The following is a 15,350-nucleotide window of genomic DNA, read 5'->3' as shown; positions in this document are numbered from 1 at the left end:
AGTTCGGGCTTGATACCTTCTCCTCTCTCGACTTCATCGTAGTCCCGGAAAGTGCGAAATCCGGCGCTGACAAGGGCTGTAGAGGTGGTCGCGAAAGTCTTGCAGTGTCTTGGCCTCTGAAACTCAGGAACACGTGATAACGACAATATCCAGAAGTACTGGAAACAGAGGAGGTTTGTGGATCGGCTGCTCTCACAAGAGCCATGGATATCGACGACTTGAAGTGGTCAAGAAACAAACTAGCGTTTGCTGGTGTCTCATCGAAAGCCAAGCTTGTTATGATGAATTGCAGAATCCAATGAATGAAAAGACAGCCTACCCATAACTCCATTGACTTGACTTGAAAAGCGATTAGGCTAACGTAGACGACAGAAACAGAGTGTCCCTTAATCTTCAATGTCCTCCTTTCACTCTGTGACCTTTACCAGTAGTTTCACTTTTCTCAATTTCCTTTTTTTATTGCCAAGCGGCTATACTTGCTTTTTTTTCCTTAAAAAAAAAAGAAAAAAAAAGAAATAGTATAGCCGCTGTACTCGGTTTTTTATTTTTTTATTTATAATAGTATACCCGCACTACTATACCAAATTGATATCTATAAAGCATAAACTAATGCAACTAGGAGGGTCCTTTTTTCATAATTTTTTTTTATGAAAAAATTCTAACAAATAAAATATGAAAAATTCCAACAAATAAAATACGTACGTGTCATATAGCTACATGGCTATACCAAATTAATATCTATAATATACCACGGTTTTTTATAGAAAAAATAGTATATCCGAACGGCTATACTATTTCTTTTAAAAAATTGGGAAACGAATATAGCCGTCTATACTATTTCTTTTCGAAAAAATTTCTGAAAACCGAGTATGGCCGCGCGGCTATACGATGTATTAGGAAAAAATAAAAAAGCCGAGTAAAGCCGATCGGCTACACTATTTTTAGTACAGTATGCAAATGCATCTTTCTTTTGATATGGAGAATGAGGTTTTCCAAAGGATTATGCTTCTTGATAGATTGCTCACGGTAGCATATTCAATTTCGATTAGGGTGTTGGAGAAATCACTTTCTTTGTTCCATCATAGACAAGAATGGGATCGTGTTCGTGGGTGCCGTTACTACTATGACATATGGATTCCTTGAAAATGATTCGCACGATTCATGTTCCAGCAGAAGGAACAATTGCATTCCTATTGGGGTTTACAACAAATGGTGGTGTTCATTTTTCAACTTCTTCCGGGAAGTTAGCTTTGTATGATCAGAAATCGCAGCAATTTAGGGATACTGGATTAAAACTTTGTGACAATCGCAGGGCCAGAAGGAGGAGGATCTATGGTTACAGTGCGAGTCCAATTTTACTCAACTGAGTTGTGAGTTTTGTTTGGTGTCATTATAAATGTGTTTGAGGACTATCTCATTTTATTTATTTATTTTTCTTTTGAGAAGGGAATATTTCATGTTATTGGTGGTTCTGTCTTCATCTTCTAACAATTTTTATTTTATTTTATGTACTTGTTCATATCAAAATTTTAATATTCCTTACACCTGAAAAAACAAAAACTCCCTTTTTTTCATATAGGTTTGTGTTTGTTGATGCTTTCACTTGTTGGCAAATCTTCCTGTTGAGGCCCTTTGTCACTTCTATGGGCGAAGAAGAAAATTTATGAGCCATGAACTTTATATGGATTACCCAACAAGTCACTCTGAACTCTAAAGTGAAAGGTCTCAATTCTTGATCAATCTTACACTATCATTTTTTATTCAAGTGTGTGTTTGTCGATGCTTTGCTCTCCCTTTGTTGGCAAATCTTCCCGTTCACTTATCTAGCCAATTTTGTATGAAATTTGGTTTAGTTGTTGACATTGTGATATTAAAGGGTTCATAATTTTTTTTTATGCCAAAATTTTTAAAAATAAAACACGTACATATTTTATTCGTATAGCCGTGTGGCTATAACAAATTAATATCTATAAAATATAAATTAATGCAACTAGGAGGGTCCCTTATTCATAATTTTTATATAGTATAGCCGTTTGGCTATACTACTTTTTTTTAATAGAAAAAATAGTATAGCCGCCCGGCTATATTTGGTTTATTTATTTTTATTTTTAAAAAATAGTATAGCCGCGTGGCGATACTGGGCTTTTTCAATTTTTTTAAAAGAAATAATATATCCGACCGGCTAAACTTGGTATTTTCCTAATTTTTCAAAAAGAAATAGTTTAGCCGTGCGGCTATACTCGTTTTTAATTTTTCAAAAAGAAACTGTATAGCCGTGCTATGGTGGCCGTGAAGCATCAATGAACAAATGTAGCAATCCTGTATCTAAAACCAGTCAGCTATTCAAATTAGTTGTGTTCATTTCTGTGGGATCAATTTTTAATACATGATCCCTCTATGATGTTTGTTCTTACACTGTTAATGTACAGTGAAATTTTTCAATCTGAAAAATGATTCATTATTGAGAATTTAAATTCATTATAAATGCAATTCTTTGGTTTTGAACATTGTCTTCAGAATGATGTCTGTTTTCATAAATTTTGATTTTACTTACCCTTCCAATCTATGTCATTCGAGGGATTTGAACACAATCTAAGATTGGTGGCTGTTTTCGTAAAAGAAATCCAATCTTTTTTTTTTTTTTTTGGTCAATAAGAAATTTCATTAAAGGAGGTAAAAGAAATCCAATATGAGATAGCTACCATGCTTGGCACTCGCACAAAGGGGGCGAGACTTGTTAATTCAAGGGATTCGAATTTAGGACCTCATTTAACAAAGTGAACATCTGGTTAGACATAGACTTTTATCAAAATAATAAATGAAAATTAAGGGTGCATTTGAATTTGACAACCAACATACAGAGATAAAATCTATGAAATGCAAAGAACATCATTTTGGCAATTGAAACGTAAGATGTATCTTTCAATGTAGGTCTACATATAATGAATCTTGTAATGTTATCTAAATCTCTATATCTAAGGTTTTTTTTTTTTGAAAGTTCGGAAGGGGAGGGGTATTCAAACATTATCGAGGTTTTAGAGAGATTTGAACTTGAGACCACTTGTATGCAAATCGAACTTTTTTTTCACAAGATTAGACTTCGTTGGCTTATATATGAGTTTTTCCCAATCCAAATAAGGCTTCTAACTCCTTAAGTTTAAATATCTTTATTTTATTAAACATGCTGATCCACTATATTTTTTCTTTATGATCTTCCAGAGGCATGGGTGAAAATGTTTTAGTAACATAATTTCAAAAAAAGAAATTGCTTTCGATAAAAAGTTAGTTAGGTTTTTTTAGGTCCGAAAGCTAGGTTTGTTTAAAAATAAATAAAGAGAAAACGACAAAAATAGATTAGATCTAACGGACGGTCACGATCAGGAATAGTTGCTTCATATCGGACGGTCACGATCAGTTTTGCGATCACCGCGTCTAACGAACGCTGTACTTCTTTCCTGGCTCCAGTTGGAAAGTCTCCAGCCTACGCCAACTATAGAAGATCAGCTTCAGGCCAGAGTGATCAAAGTTTCGCTTACAATTAGGGTTTCAATCGCAACGAAAGCAAAAGGCATTTTCTTTCTTTCTCCGTGATCGTTTTCTTTCTCTTTGATCGTTCGTCAATTTGGATTGACTGTGCGTCGAAATCAGTCCAGACGATAATCGAATAGCTTCAATGCTCAAAGCTCTCGCCCAATCGAATCGATCAGGTTTGCTTCTTCTCTTCACGCGTCTCTGCAATCGCATTGTTCCTTCTAGGGTTTTGTTCGTTTTCGACCGTTAATTGATACCCAAGAGGCTATTTTTTTCGCCGAACGCGTATTTCTTGAGGATAATGGTTTTTGGTTATGGGTTTGATGCTCGCTCAAGCTGGATATCTAGGGCTTCGATTTTAGGGTTACTTTTATTGTTGTTTAGGATACGCCTTGGGATCGGCGACTGGCTAGTTTGAAAAGTTTTCGAATTGATTTAAAGGATTTGAAGAATCCGCCCTTGCTAGTTTCTCGATTCTTAGAGGGGGATCGTACGTTGATTTGGATTTCAAGGCTTATCGGGTTTCGTATATTTTTAGGGTTTTCTGAAGATCGATCAAATATTGAAATTCTGTTTGAGGGGGTGATCTTCGAAGCTGTCTCTCTGCGATTTCTTATTGGTTTCAAAATTTGTGTTTATAGTATGGCCACTAAGGTAGTGAGGAGGCACACCAATAGACCAGAAAGATCAGTGTATGCTCGACCTGCAGGAGGACCTTCAAAAACTGTTTGCGCCTTTTGGGCTGCTAGAAGGTGCACAAGGGAATTCTGTCGTTTCCTGCACGCGCCTTCATCCATGAACCCTCAAATTTCAAAGAAGTCGTCTCTTGTTTGGACGAAGGAAGCAACTGCCACCGGAAAGGGCAATGCATGCAATGCTACTCAGAAAAGCAATGCTCCTCAGAAAAGCAATGCTCCTCAGAAAATCAATGCTCCTCAGAAAAGCAATGCTGCCCAGAAAAGCAATCCTACTCCGAAAAATGTCTGCAAGTTCTGGGTAGATGGAAATTGTGTGAAAGGTGATCGATCCCTGTATTTGCATAACTGGTTCCGTGGTGAGGGGTTCTCCATGTTGGCAAAGCTCCAAGGGCACACGAAGGTATTTTTAATTTTGGAAGTATGTTTTCTTTTTTAATTTGTTCTGTTCCTCTTTATTTCCGAGTTTGGACAATCATAATAATTGTGAAATTTGTGTTAACAGGCTGTCACTGGTATTGCCCTTCCTGAACGAACTAACAAGCTTTATTCAACCAGTAAAGATGGAACAGCCAGAGTTTGGGACTGCCATACTGGTGAATGTGGCTGTGTGATTGATCTTGGTGGTGAAGCAGGTTCTTTAATTAGTGATGGCCCATGGGTTTTTGCTGGTGTACCAAATCTTGTTAAGGTATTTCATTGTTGTAACTGGAGCACTTTCTTTTAGTAGCTTGGTTGGTTCAACTTCAATATGTATGCTGATTTTGCTTGATGTTGCAGGTTTGGAATACTGAGACAAATTCTGAATTCAACCTGGATGGACCTGTTGGCCAAATGCATGCTATGGTGGTTGGTAATGAAATGCTTTTCGCCGGGACACAGGTAAAGAGCCTAACAATTCCGCAGCTTTCCTAATTATTGTGTAGCTGGGATTTTAGGATATATGTTCCTCCTTTTATTCATAGTGCACCGTTTTCAATTGATTTATCTGTTTCTTTTAATATTGCAGAATGGTGATATATGTGTGTGGAAAGGTAGCACTGAAACTAATCTGCCATTTTATCCTGCTGCAACTCTGAAGGGCCACACTGGTGCTGTGGTATGTTTAACTGTTGGGCACAACAGGCTTTACTCTGGTTCTGTGGACCATACAATTAAGGTTAGTTTGTGGCGTCTACAAACAAGTCTTGTCAGTTTCTACTATATGTCCTCTCCTCTATTTACAAGAGAGGGAGCAAAATGATTTATTCCAATAATCTGATTATGGAGTGCTTCTGTATTCAAATTCCTCGTGTAATTTACTGTAATGTTCTTTTTGTTTCAGGTGTGGGACCTTTATACTTTGCAGGGTGTTCTGACACTAAATGGGCATTCTGGTGCGGTGATGTCTCTTCTTTGCTGGGATCAGTTCTTGCTCTCATGCTCACTGGACGACACAATAAAGGTGTGGGCTGCCACTGGAGGAGGCGGTTTGGAAGTGACCTACACTCACAACGAAGAGCAGGGTGTTCTTGATCTTGCCGGAATGACAGATGCAGAAAGCAAGCCAATCTTGCTTTCTTCTTGCAATGATAATTCTGTCCGCATATATGAACTGCCATCATTCACTGAAAGAGGCAGATTATTTGCAAAACAAGAAGTTCGGACGGTCGAGGTAGGACCTGGAGGACTATTCTTCAGTGGGGATGCAACTGGTCTCCTTTCTGTTTGGAAGTTGATGAATCCTCCCGCCGTCAAAGTGGAGTCTTCATGAGTTACTTTACTCCATCTAGTTCCGTGTATATTTTAGACAAGAACATTTCCTTCAGTTTGCATGAGCCATTGCTATGGTGGCCGTGAAGACATCAATGAACAATTGTAGCAATCCTGTATATAAATTTTTGACAGCCAGTCAGTTATTCAGATTAGTTTTGTTCATTTATGTAGGGATCAATTATTAATACATGATCTCTAGGATGCTTGTTCGTACACTGTAATGTACAGTGAAATTTTTCATTCAGAAAAATGATTCATTATTGAGAATTTAAATTCATGATAAATGCAAAATTCTTCGGATTTGAACTGTCTTCATAATGGTGTCTGTTTATGTTCGTTTTGAATTTACATTGTGGATTATCAAATTTATGAGAGTCCGAGCAGAATTAATATATATAAAAGAAATCAATATTTTTGCTCATCACTGTAACTCAAGGTGTACTCAGTATTTGACATGTGTCCATGATTAGCTTAACCGTGGTTATGCCCATGGAGTGAGAGTACACCTTGGTTAAAGTGGTGAGCAAAAATGTTCCCATAAAAGAAATCCAATCTAATAGCTGCCATGCTTTTCAAGTTAGGACCTCATCTAACGAAGTGAAAATATGGTTAGACAGACTATTACCAAAATAATAAATAAAAATGAAGGGTCCATTTGAATTTGACAACCATATACAGAGATAAAATTTATCAAATTCAAAGAACATCATTTTGGCCATTGAAACGTAAGATGTATCTTTCAACTTCATCTTCAACCAGACAACCATATACAATTCTCTTGGTATATCGGAGTATTGTTGAGTTCTTTTTCATATTGATTTTGAGGCAATTGAGTATTCCATTTATCATCAATGTATCAAAGTGCTCAAGGTCAGGGAGTTAAGACACCTGAGGTCTCTTGGTTACAATTCATCATATATTTAATCCTATAACTAGGGAAGTGGTATATCAAAGTAGGGTGGTGAGATTATCACACTTAGTCAGCTAGTTTTCAAATCATTCAGTATGAATCATATCAGACTGTGTTTCAAGTACAACTTAGTTGCAGGGTATTTATGATAGTTGGTAACTGTAAGCTTCTTTCAATAATTGGTGCAAAGTGAGGTGCATAACAGTGAGCACAAATATGGGTGATACCTTTAGCCAATCCCTTTGTTCTGCATATTTCCTAAGAATACTTTCTCCAGTAGCACTGGCTTCTTCAAGCATGCGAGAAGAACTACGAACTGATGCCCTTGCTTGTGCCTCATCATCAAAGATTCTCAAAACATGAGCACCCTCCCCAGTCTACATCATAAGACAAAGGCATATTAAACAAAGGCATACATCAGAATGAGGTAGTAAACAAAAAGTAAAAGGGTTGGGAGTTCCATACAGCTCTTCCAAGCAACTCTGCCCTCTCTCTGGCCTCTTGGGCCCTCTTCTGATTCCTCAAATTATACTTATCCAGACCTTCTTTCAAAGACTGACCCTCTTCCGCTACTTGTTCTAAAAGAATAGTATAGCCGCACGGCTATACCCTGTTTTTCCCCTAATTTTTTTTTAAAATAAATAAGTAGTATAGTCGAGCTGCTATACTTTTATATATATATATATATATATATATACTATGATCCTCTTTTTCTTTTACAATTTTTTGCCGATTTTTGTTTATCAGTAAGAATAGTTTAGAGCATTATCTATTACTATTAGGCCATTACCCAAGTTTTATTCGTATACTCGCACAGCTATACGCTATAAATATCTCTAAAGTATAACTAATGCAACTAGGAGGGTCCTTTTTTCATATTTTTTTTTATGCCAAAATTTTAACAAATAAAACACGTACATATTTTATTTGTATAGCCACATGGCTATACAAAATTAATATCTATAAAGTTAAACAAATGCAACTAGGAGGGTCCCTTTTTCATAATTTTTTTTTATTAAATAGTTTTGTCGTGCGGCGCTACTTGGTTTTTCAAATTTGTTTTTAAAAGAAATAGTATAGCCGATCGGCTATACTCGTTTTTTTGAATTTAAAAAAAAAAAGATATTATGGAAAGCGAGTAGATTCGCACGAGTATACTAATTCTTTTTTAAAAATTGGAAAAAAAAAAACTGAGTATAGCCGCACAGTTGTACTATATCTTTTAAAAAATTAAAAAAAACCGAGTATCACCGACCGGTTATACTATTTCTTTTTAAAAAAAATTATAAAAACCGAGTATAGATGCACTGTATAATATTTCTTTTTGAACCGAATATAGCCGCATGGCTATAGCATTTCTTTTTGGAAAAAATTCCTAAAACCTTAGTATAGTTGAAAGGTTGCACTATTTCTTTAAAAAGATTATTAAAAAAAAAAAGGGAGTATGGCCGCCCGGCTATACTATTTATTAGACAAAAAAAAAGCCAAGCAACGTAGCTTGGATATACTATACAGCCTTGGCTATACGCTTTTAAAAAATGGGGAAAAACTGCATATAGCCGCCGCCATACTATTTCTTTTAAAAATTAGGAAAAAATCGAGTATAGCCGCTTGGGAATACTATTTCTTTTTTAAAAAAAAATTAGAAAAAGGAGTATAGCCGCTCGACTATACTATTTGCAGATGCGTCATTTCTTTTGATACGGAGAATGAGGTTTTCCAAAGAATTATGCTTCCTGATAGATTGCTCACGGTGGCATATTTAATTTCCATTAGGGTGTTGGTGAAATCACTTTCTTTGTTCCGTCATAGACAAGAATGGGATCGTGTTCGTGGGTGCCGTTACTACTATGACATATGGGTTCTGGAAATGGATTCCTTGAAAATGATTCGCACGATTCCTGTTCTAGCAGAATGAACAATTGCATTCCTATTGGGGTTTACAACAAATGGTGGTGTTCATTTTTCAACTTCTTCCGGGAAGTTGGCGTTGTATGATCAGAAATCGCAGCAATTTAGGATTACTGGATTAAAACTTTGTGACAATCGTAGGGCCAGAAGGAGGAGGATCTATGGTTACAGTGAGTCTAATTTTACTCAACTGAGTTGTGAGTTCTGTTTGGTATCATTTTAAATGTGTTCGGGGTAAAATCTTTCTTTGGAATTATTGATTGTGAGTTTAAATTAGTGATTGATTGTGAGTTTAATTTGAGGACTATCTCATTTTATTTATTTATTTTTCTTTTGAGAAAGGAATATTTCTAAGTATGTATTTGATTGGGATTTTAATATACTATTTTGGGATAAATAAGTCATGTGGTATTCAATTAAGACTTTTAAATAGTCTAAACAAGTCTTGTGATATTCCATTAAGACTATTAGGATTTTTAAAAGAGAGTTGCAAAGTCTTATGGTATTCAAAAACTTGCTAATTTGGAAGGACTTTTCAAAATCCGGAATGTGTGGGATTTTTTAGTGAGAGGTATAAATATCAAACCCTATATCAAATCCCACCATAACCCATCATATTTTCACATAGGACTTTTTTTATTCATTCCTTCCTCACCCTGAGTCCCTGACTTCCACCCAAGCTGGACTAAACCACAAATACCTAGAGCTACTTGCTGTTGGGTTTAAGCAAAGACCTTCCTTCCATCCCCATCTCCCTCTATGTTGCATGATAAAATCTTGTGAATTCTCCATCACCTTCAACCCCCCAATTCACCAATAAAAATCTCAACTTTGTTCTCTGATTTTTTCTGTAGTCGGGCAGTGGGGCGGTGGCCTAACCAGATAGAAGACATGAAAGGGCACATAGAGAGTTTTTCTGTTTTTTTCCTCTGATTCTAATTCACCAATAAAAATCTCAACTTTGTTCGATGACATGTTTGATTCTAGCTCTGTTGATTCTCCGTCATTCACAAAATTAAGAGGTGGGTTTGTTGTCAATGTGTATATTGGAAGCTCTATGGTAAGTTTTATGGTAGATGCAGTGAGTTACATACTGCCTATAAGGCGTTTGATGAAATGCCTGTGAGAAATGTGGCGTCATGGACATCCATTATTTCAGGGTTCGCACAAGAGTGGCAGGTTGATGTGTGTGTGTGTGCAGCTTTTCAGTGAGACGAGGCATTCTTCAAAACCTGATGATTTTACGTATGCAAGTATTCTGAGTGCTTGCACAGGCAGTGGAGCTAGCTCCTAGGCATGGTAGAAGTGCTCTTTGCCAGCAATTAGTAATAGGGTTGTCATCTCAATAAACAAGTCACCACCGACAATCACAACTAAGCACATAAAAGTTGAAGTTAACTAAGAAATCTTTTAGAGCACTTTAAGGGCACGTTTACGTATTAGTAATGGGTATGGGAGGAAAGTGAATGATTTACATTCCTAACTTTCCCTACGTTTACTTGCAATCAGGAATGAAAAAATAAGTGGGCCTCACCTCAAAATCCATAATCACATCCCATCAAAACTAGGTATCAGATCAACTAGGGAGGAGTAGTCGATACGATTCTCATTCCTGTTTTCTCTTAGTAACTTCCAAAAATACCATTACCACTTTACCATAATTCCAAAACACCCCAAACCCTAAAAAAAATAAAAACTCACGCCAAGAAGTTCCAAGACGCTCCAACCCTAAAAAAATAAAAACTCATTTCCAAGAAGTTCCATGTATTTAATGTATGAAGATTATGCATGTTATTATTATTTGATTGTTTACTAGTTACGTAGGTGAAAGAGATATATATATATATATATATATTGGAGTTTATTTTTTCGTTTGAAATTGGCTCTGGACAAAGGTGTTATTAACATTATCATTGAACTGGGTTCTTGTTGTTCATCTTGTTCAGCATATTGATTCCTCATGTTTACACCGCCTTATTGGTTTGCTGCAAGATTAGTTTGGTCTCCTTAGCCAATTTGAGAATTATATATGTACTGTAGTGAAAATGTGCAGGGCATTTTAGTAATCAAATTAATTTGGATTCTGATTCATGAAAATTAGTAAACAATAACAATAGGAATCAACCTCATTCCTTTGCTAATTCCATATGTTTAGTAAACAGCTTAATGGGAATGATTCTTCCCATACCGATTCAGTAGTTCTCCGATTCCTAAATTCTCTGATTCCTTACTTTCTCCATTACTGATACGTAAACATGCCCTAAAAGTAATGCTCATTTGTTTCATAATCAAGAATGCCCTTCACAAATTTAAGCAAAAGTGAACCCTGAAAAGGCACCAGAGCCAAAACTTCCTTAATGAAAGAGCTAGAACTGGGTAATGTATCTTGGAAGGCAAAGATAATGTATCTTGGGCAGGTCAAAGATGCGCTTTACATATTCAAAAATTTGGATGGCAAAGAAAATGTATCTTGGAACTCCATGATTGTAAGGTATATATGCCCAGCACAGCATTACGTCGCAGCCTTTCGTCCTGTAGGGTTCATGGAAGTGTGTGGATTGGCATTAAGGCTGCAGATAGTGTGGCAAACCTGTATGCTAGCGTGGGATGCTGGGACGGGGCTGCAAGAGTTCGGAAGCTGATGAAATAATAATTTTTTATTTATTTATTGAGAAAGACATACAAATAATGAAATAATATTAGCTTTTAATTTTTACGAAGCTTAGCAATAGTAAAATTACGGTTTTGCCCCTACTTATGTTCTTTGTTCTTTTTTGTCCTATTTGGAACCACAGTAAAATGACCGTATTGCCCTTCGCTCTTTTTACTTTTTGTCCTATTCAACAACAAAAGGCAAAGATTTTTTTTTAAAATTTTAAACTTCCTATAAATTACATATTACTTATAATTATATGTATGTTTTAATTAATATATATATATATAGAGAGAGAGAGAGAGAGAGAGAGAGAGAGTTTATGTCTTATGTAATTAAATATATGTTTAATCTTGGTTTGTATAAATATAACTTGATGTTTGCTCTAGATAATTAGAATACTACAATTGTTAGGCCCCATTTAATATACTTATTTTGTAAGTGACATTTATGTACAAAATTAATTATCTAATTAAATGTTTAAATTAAAATAGTTTAAAAGTTCAAAAAATACATGCATGCATAGAGTACAAAATGGAATAGTATTATACTCCCTATATTTGGATATAACAAACACATATGCATTTTTGTTATATTCAAACAAGTATATTGTCAAAAACATATAGTCTTAAAGTTATATATTCTTAATTATCATGATTTATATTTTTGTTAGATTATAATAACCACACATATTATATTCAAACAAGCATATTGGCGAAAAATACATGGTCCTAATAAAGTAATATATACTCATATAGATATGCAAATATATGTATATATAATAAACTTTTAATATATATAGGCATGTGTCTACTTCTTATGTATACACGTATGTATGTGTGCTTTATATATACACATACATTATAACCAAAAATAGATAGACACGTATCAAATAGTATATAAAACATGTTATTAGTTTATCTTTTGTAACTAAAACTTGAGAAACTAAATACGATGACACTATTTACATTTTCATGTATATGTACATAGAACGTAATCCCTGCCTATTTTCATCACTTTATACACATTTCACACAATTTAAAAACCCGCAGCATCGCGCGGGCACCTTTGCTAGTAAAATCCTATACGTCATTATATTCTAGTTAAATTCACTATACTTTTTTTTATCCCTAAATAGTCTTTTAAAATCTTAATTGAATACACCCCCTTCTTTTAACAGTTTATTTATTTATTTATTTAATTGTTGGCAAATCTTCCCGTTGAGGCCCTTTGTCACTTATATGGGCAAATCCTAACATTTTTTTATAATATTTATTCTACTAGAAAGTGGTTAAATAAACTTATTATATCAGTATTACGAAGAAACTTGCTTGCTCTAGTGGATGGTGGAATACCCAACAACAAAAGAGAGGGGGGGTGTGTTCACTGGCGGATCCACAGAGGAGCAAAGAGGTGCAGCTGCACCTCTCCTCGCCGGAAACTTCACAGGGGATGTCAGAATTTGCCCCTTCGCTATTGCCCACCAATTGTTCGACTAAATGCCTCAAAGACGTTGTTTTGTTTGCTGCTGTGTGAGACTCTAAATATTTACCTTAGATTGTTGGGCTCGATCTCACGAGCATGTAGGAGAAAACGGTTCATCAATCGGAGCTCCACAACCAAAGTTATGAATTTTCGAAGTTTTTCTAGAATTAAAGTTAGAGTTGCAGAGGCTCTTCGAGGAAGAAGAAAGACTCTGCTTCTCACTTTTGATTTTTTTTTAAATGGTCCAATAGCAAGCTGACACATGTCCATTTCTAATTGGCCTAACTTAAAAAATTCATTAAAAACTCATATGTGTGCCAAAAAATTCGCAAAAAATTACCCAGAACTTTTAATTACGTGTACTTTTATCTCTGACCTCCAAATCACATGTGCTTTTGGTTAGATTAATTGGTATTAATTTTGGTGAGATTAATTGGTATTGACTTTTGTTAGATTAATTAAGTAATTGACATGGATTTTGTTCATATTTGATATGAATTTTGGTAAACTAATTGTGTCACTGACATGGATTTTGTTCATATTAATTGATATTCCATACAGACTGTAATCAATTAGTAATACACGTAAAATTCTTATTTGTTTTAATTACGAATAACATTAGTATTGTTAAAATTCTAAGGGCATTTGGTTGTCTAAATTAATTTTTGAATTTTTAGCCTTTTTTTTTAACACACTACATGGATATTAGACTTGAACCTTGGACCTTGCTTGAGTCCTTTGCGATTTTTAGTCTTTTAAATATTGCACCTCCCCTGAAAAATTCCTGGATCCGTCACTGGGTGTGTTGGAGGGTTGGAAACCCATGCACATCAGCCCCCAAAAAGTATCATGTAGCCCATTAAATAATAGCGAAAATTAGTTTCTGCAATTTAGTCGACAATCGACCATGCCTTAATATAGGTAAAATCTTGGATCCTTCACTAAAGCAAAAGCACAACAGATTATGCAGGACGAGAAGTGTAACTTTGTCGATCTTTGAAATGCTTTATGACGCAGAAGCATCTAGTTATTTTATGCCCGTTAGTCAGTTGGGCTAATATTCTAGTTATTTTAAATTATTAGGTTTTTTTATATATTAGTTCTCTTATTCCAATTAGAATTCGGTTTAATTTCCTTTGTCAATTAGGTCTTCTTAATAAGCTGATGTACTCTTAAGAATAAAAAGGCTATTAAGAGACTCAAGTTTCTTTGGGATTTTAGCTCTATAACTCAATTATCATCGTTCCAACTTCAGTTCTATTGCTTTGTCCTTCTATTCTCTCTATTTTGGGATTGTTTGGGTTGCTGGAGGCAGCTTGTAGTTTCCTGGTCTTGTCAGTTGAATTCTGTATATGTATTTTAGTTTTTAACATGGTTAGCCCAAAGGACTTACCCCATGAAATCTTGTTAGACATCATTGCAAAATTGCCTTTGAAATCTCTGTTTAAGTTCAAATGTGTTTGCAAGTCTTGGCATGCTTTAATTAGCAGCCCAAGTTTCATAAGCGCCAATCTCGAAAGGACTACCTGCTAAAATATGAATATGGTTTGAATACTTTTGGTTGAATATTATTCTTCTCCATAAGTAGGTATATATAGGAATGTACATGAGGCTTTACAAGGAAATAGATACAGTAATCAACTAGGATAGTATCTCCTAATTATACAAAGATTTGTCTACTAAATAAAATGGGAAAGTAAATCCCTTAATTAATCAAGGAAATAAATTTCCTTGATTAATTAAGAGACTCACTTTAACACTCCCCCTCAAGTTGGTGCATATACGTCACCAATGCTCAACTTGGTAAGTGAGTCATGAAATACTCTGCTACAAACAGCCTTTGTTAAAATATCTGCCAATTGGTCTTCTGACTTTACGAATGGTAGGCGTATGATTTGCTTCTCAAGTTTCTCCTTGATAAAATGTCTATCCTCTTCAACATGTTTGGTTCGATCATGTTGAACTGGGTTATGGGCAATATCAATGGCTGACTTGTTATCACAATGTAATTCCATTGGTTTTCTTGGCTTGAACCCAAATTCTGTCAATAGTTTTCTAATCCATAGTAATTCACAAACTCCATGAGCCATTCCTCGATACTCAGCTTCAGCACTAGATCGAGAAACCACATTTTGTTTCTTACTCCTCCAAGTGACTAGGTTACCTCCCACAAAAGTGAAGTACCCGGAAGTAGAGCGTCATCGATGTAAGCCAGCCTAATCAGCATCTATATATCCAATGACTTCGAGATCTCTATTTTTTGAGAACATTAACCCTTTTCCAGGTGCTAACTTTAAGTATCTTAAGATCCGATCAACTGCATTCATATGGAATACACTGGGTGAATGCATAAACTGACCACAGTCACAAAGCATATGCAATGTCTGGTCTTGTGTGGGCTAAATATATT

The 15,350-nt window shown here is 35.3% G+C and overlaps 1 protein-coding gene across 1 annotated transcript; it reads left to right on the top strand.

Annotated features, from left to right (window-relative positions):
* The first annotated feature begins 3,579 nt into the window (after window positions 1–3,579).
* On the top strand, window positions 3,580–6,296 carry LOC148917159 (zinc finger CCCH domain-containing protein 48-like). The gene is made up of 6 exons (XM_089052906.1): window positions 3,580–3,707; window positions 4,173–4,629; window positions 4,732–4,917; window positions 5,007–5,108; window positions 5,236–5,385; window positions 5,551–6,296. The coding sequence occupies exons 2-6, from the start codon at window positions 4,174–4,176 to the stop codon at window positions 5,977–5,979; spliced, it is 1,323 nt and encodes a 440-aa protein (XP_088909032.1). The 5' UTR covers window positions 3,580–3,707; window position 4,173; the 3' UTR covers window positions 5,980–6,296.
* The last annotated feature ends 9,054 nt before the right edge of the window (window positions 6,297–15,350 follow it).

The sequence above is a fragment of the Prunus mume genome, linkage group LG5, assembly GCF_029339155.1.
Source record: "Prunus mume cultivar Tortuosa linkage group LG5, ASM2933915v1, whole genome shotgun sequence".
In the NCBI taxonomy this organism is placed as follows: Eukaryota; Viridiplantae; Streptophyta; class Magnoliopsida; order Rosales; family Rosaceae; genus Prunus; species Prunus mume.
The sequence above is the reverse complement of the archived record's forward strand: the minus strand, read 5'-3'. Positions and strand labels throughout refer to the sequence as shown.